Genomic DNA, 1,230 nt, shown 5'->3' on the forward strand with positions numbered 1-1,230 from the left:
GCGGGGGCGGTGGGGCCTGCTGTGGAGGCTGCATTAGTGGGTGTCTGGCGCTCACACCCGCCTCCAGGCCCACCGGCATTTTGCGTGCCCCGCCGAACCTCTCGAAGAATATGCCGTGTTGCTGCTGCTGCTGCGTTTGCTGGGCGTGCATTTTGGATAAGCCCACCATGCCCGCGGCTCTCGGCAGGGCCGAGGCTCCCGGGAAAGCGCCCCCGGGAACATGACGGCTCGCCGCGTAATGAGGCAGCTGCCCCTCGGAGTCAGAGGGCGAAAACATGTCAAAATGTCCCGAGGGCGCCTCGCCCGGATAATTGTATTCCAGCGAGTCCACAGCTCCTTGGTTCGCCACCCTCCGGGACTCCAGACTGTGGGAATCAGAGCCGTTGGAGGCGGGCAGGCCGTGGAAGGAGGCGGCCCGGTTGGGGCTCTGGTCCAGCGGAAGGCATGGGGCTGGCACGGCGTGGCCCGAGGCACCCGAGCTGTGGAAGTCCGGGAGGTTCCCCGGCCGCTGCGGGCCGAAGCTCTCCGGCCCCTGGCTCTCCGCCATGTGCTCGTAACCCTCCGCAAAGGGCGGCTGGCTGCCCAGGCCACCGGCGGCGCCACCGTAGCCTAGGAGGCGTCCCCCGTGCAGGCACGAGGCCCCAGGGTCCGGACTGCCAAAGTTGCCCCCGAAGTGGGGATGATGCTGGTGGGGGTGGTGGCCGCCCGGGTGGCCGTGGTGCGGCTGCTGGCCACCGAAGAAGCCGTGCACCGGCTGCGCTTGCAGCCCCCCCGCGTGCAGCTCAGAGTGGCCGCGCGCGTGGAAGCCATACGGCTCCATGTTCATGCCCAAAATCGGGGGCTCGCCTAGCGCGCTCATGGCAGGGTCTACGGGGCCAGGGGGCCCCCCAGCGTGGAAAGCCGGGGCCTTAAAGTGGGCGTTCATGCTCAGTCCGGCCTCGTTAAAGTTCCTCTCGCCCTGGCCAGCGTTCCTGCTGTTGATCTGGGGCTCGAACTGGTCCAGCCCAAACATACTTGGCGGGGGGCGGGGGGATCAATAGAGCATGACAGCCTGCTCTCCGCCGCGCGCCTCGGGCCAGCTACTCGTACCGGCCCTGGGTTGGGCGCTCCCCGACACTCAGCACCGCCGGGGCGCAGGGCGCACCGCCACCACGCCTGACGTGGGGAGTCTAGCGACTATCGGCTTCTCTCCCAAAGCTCTGGCTTTGCCCGGCGCGAGCCGCTCTCACA

At 68.5% G+C, this 1,230-nt stretch overlaps 1 protein-coding gene across 1 annotated transcript in view; it reads right to left on the minus strand.

Moving 5' to 3' along the window:
- The window catches only part of MN1 (MN1 proto-oncogene, transcriptional regulator), a 55,304-nt gene extending 54,292 nt beyond the window's left edge, over positions 1-1,012 (minus strand). The window contains 1 exon segment of the mRNA XM_042781940.1: positions 3-1,012. Coding sequence (XP_042637874.1) covers positions 3-1,012 — 1,010 coding nt within the window.
- Positions 1,013-1,230: the final 218 nt, after the last annotated feature.

Source organism: Orycteropus afer, unplaced genomic scaffold, assembly GCF_000298275.1.
Source record: "Orycteropus afer afer isolate SDZICR_OR568_19922 unplaced genomic scaffold, OryAfe1.0 scaffold00197, whole genome shotgun sequence".
Lineage (NCBI taxonomy): Eukaryota > Metazoa > Chordata > Mammalia > Tubulidentata > Orycteropodidae > Orycteropus > Orycteropus afer.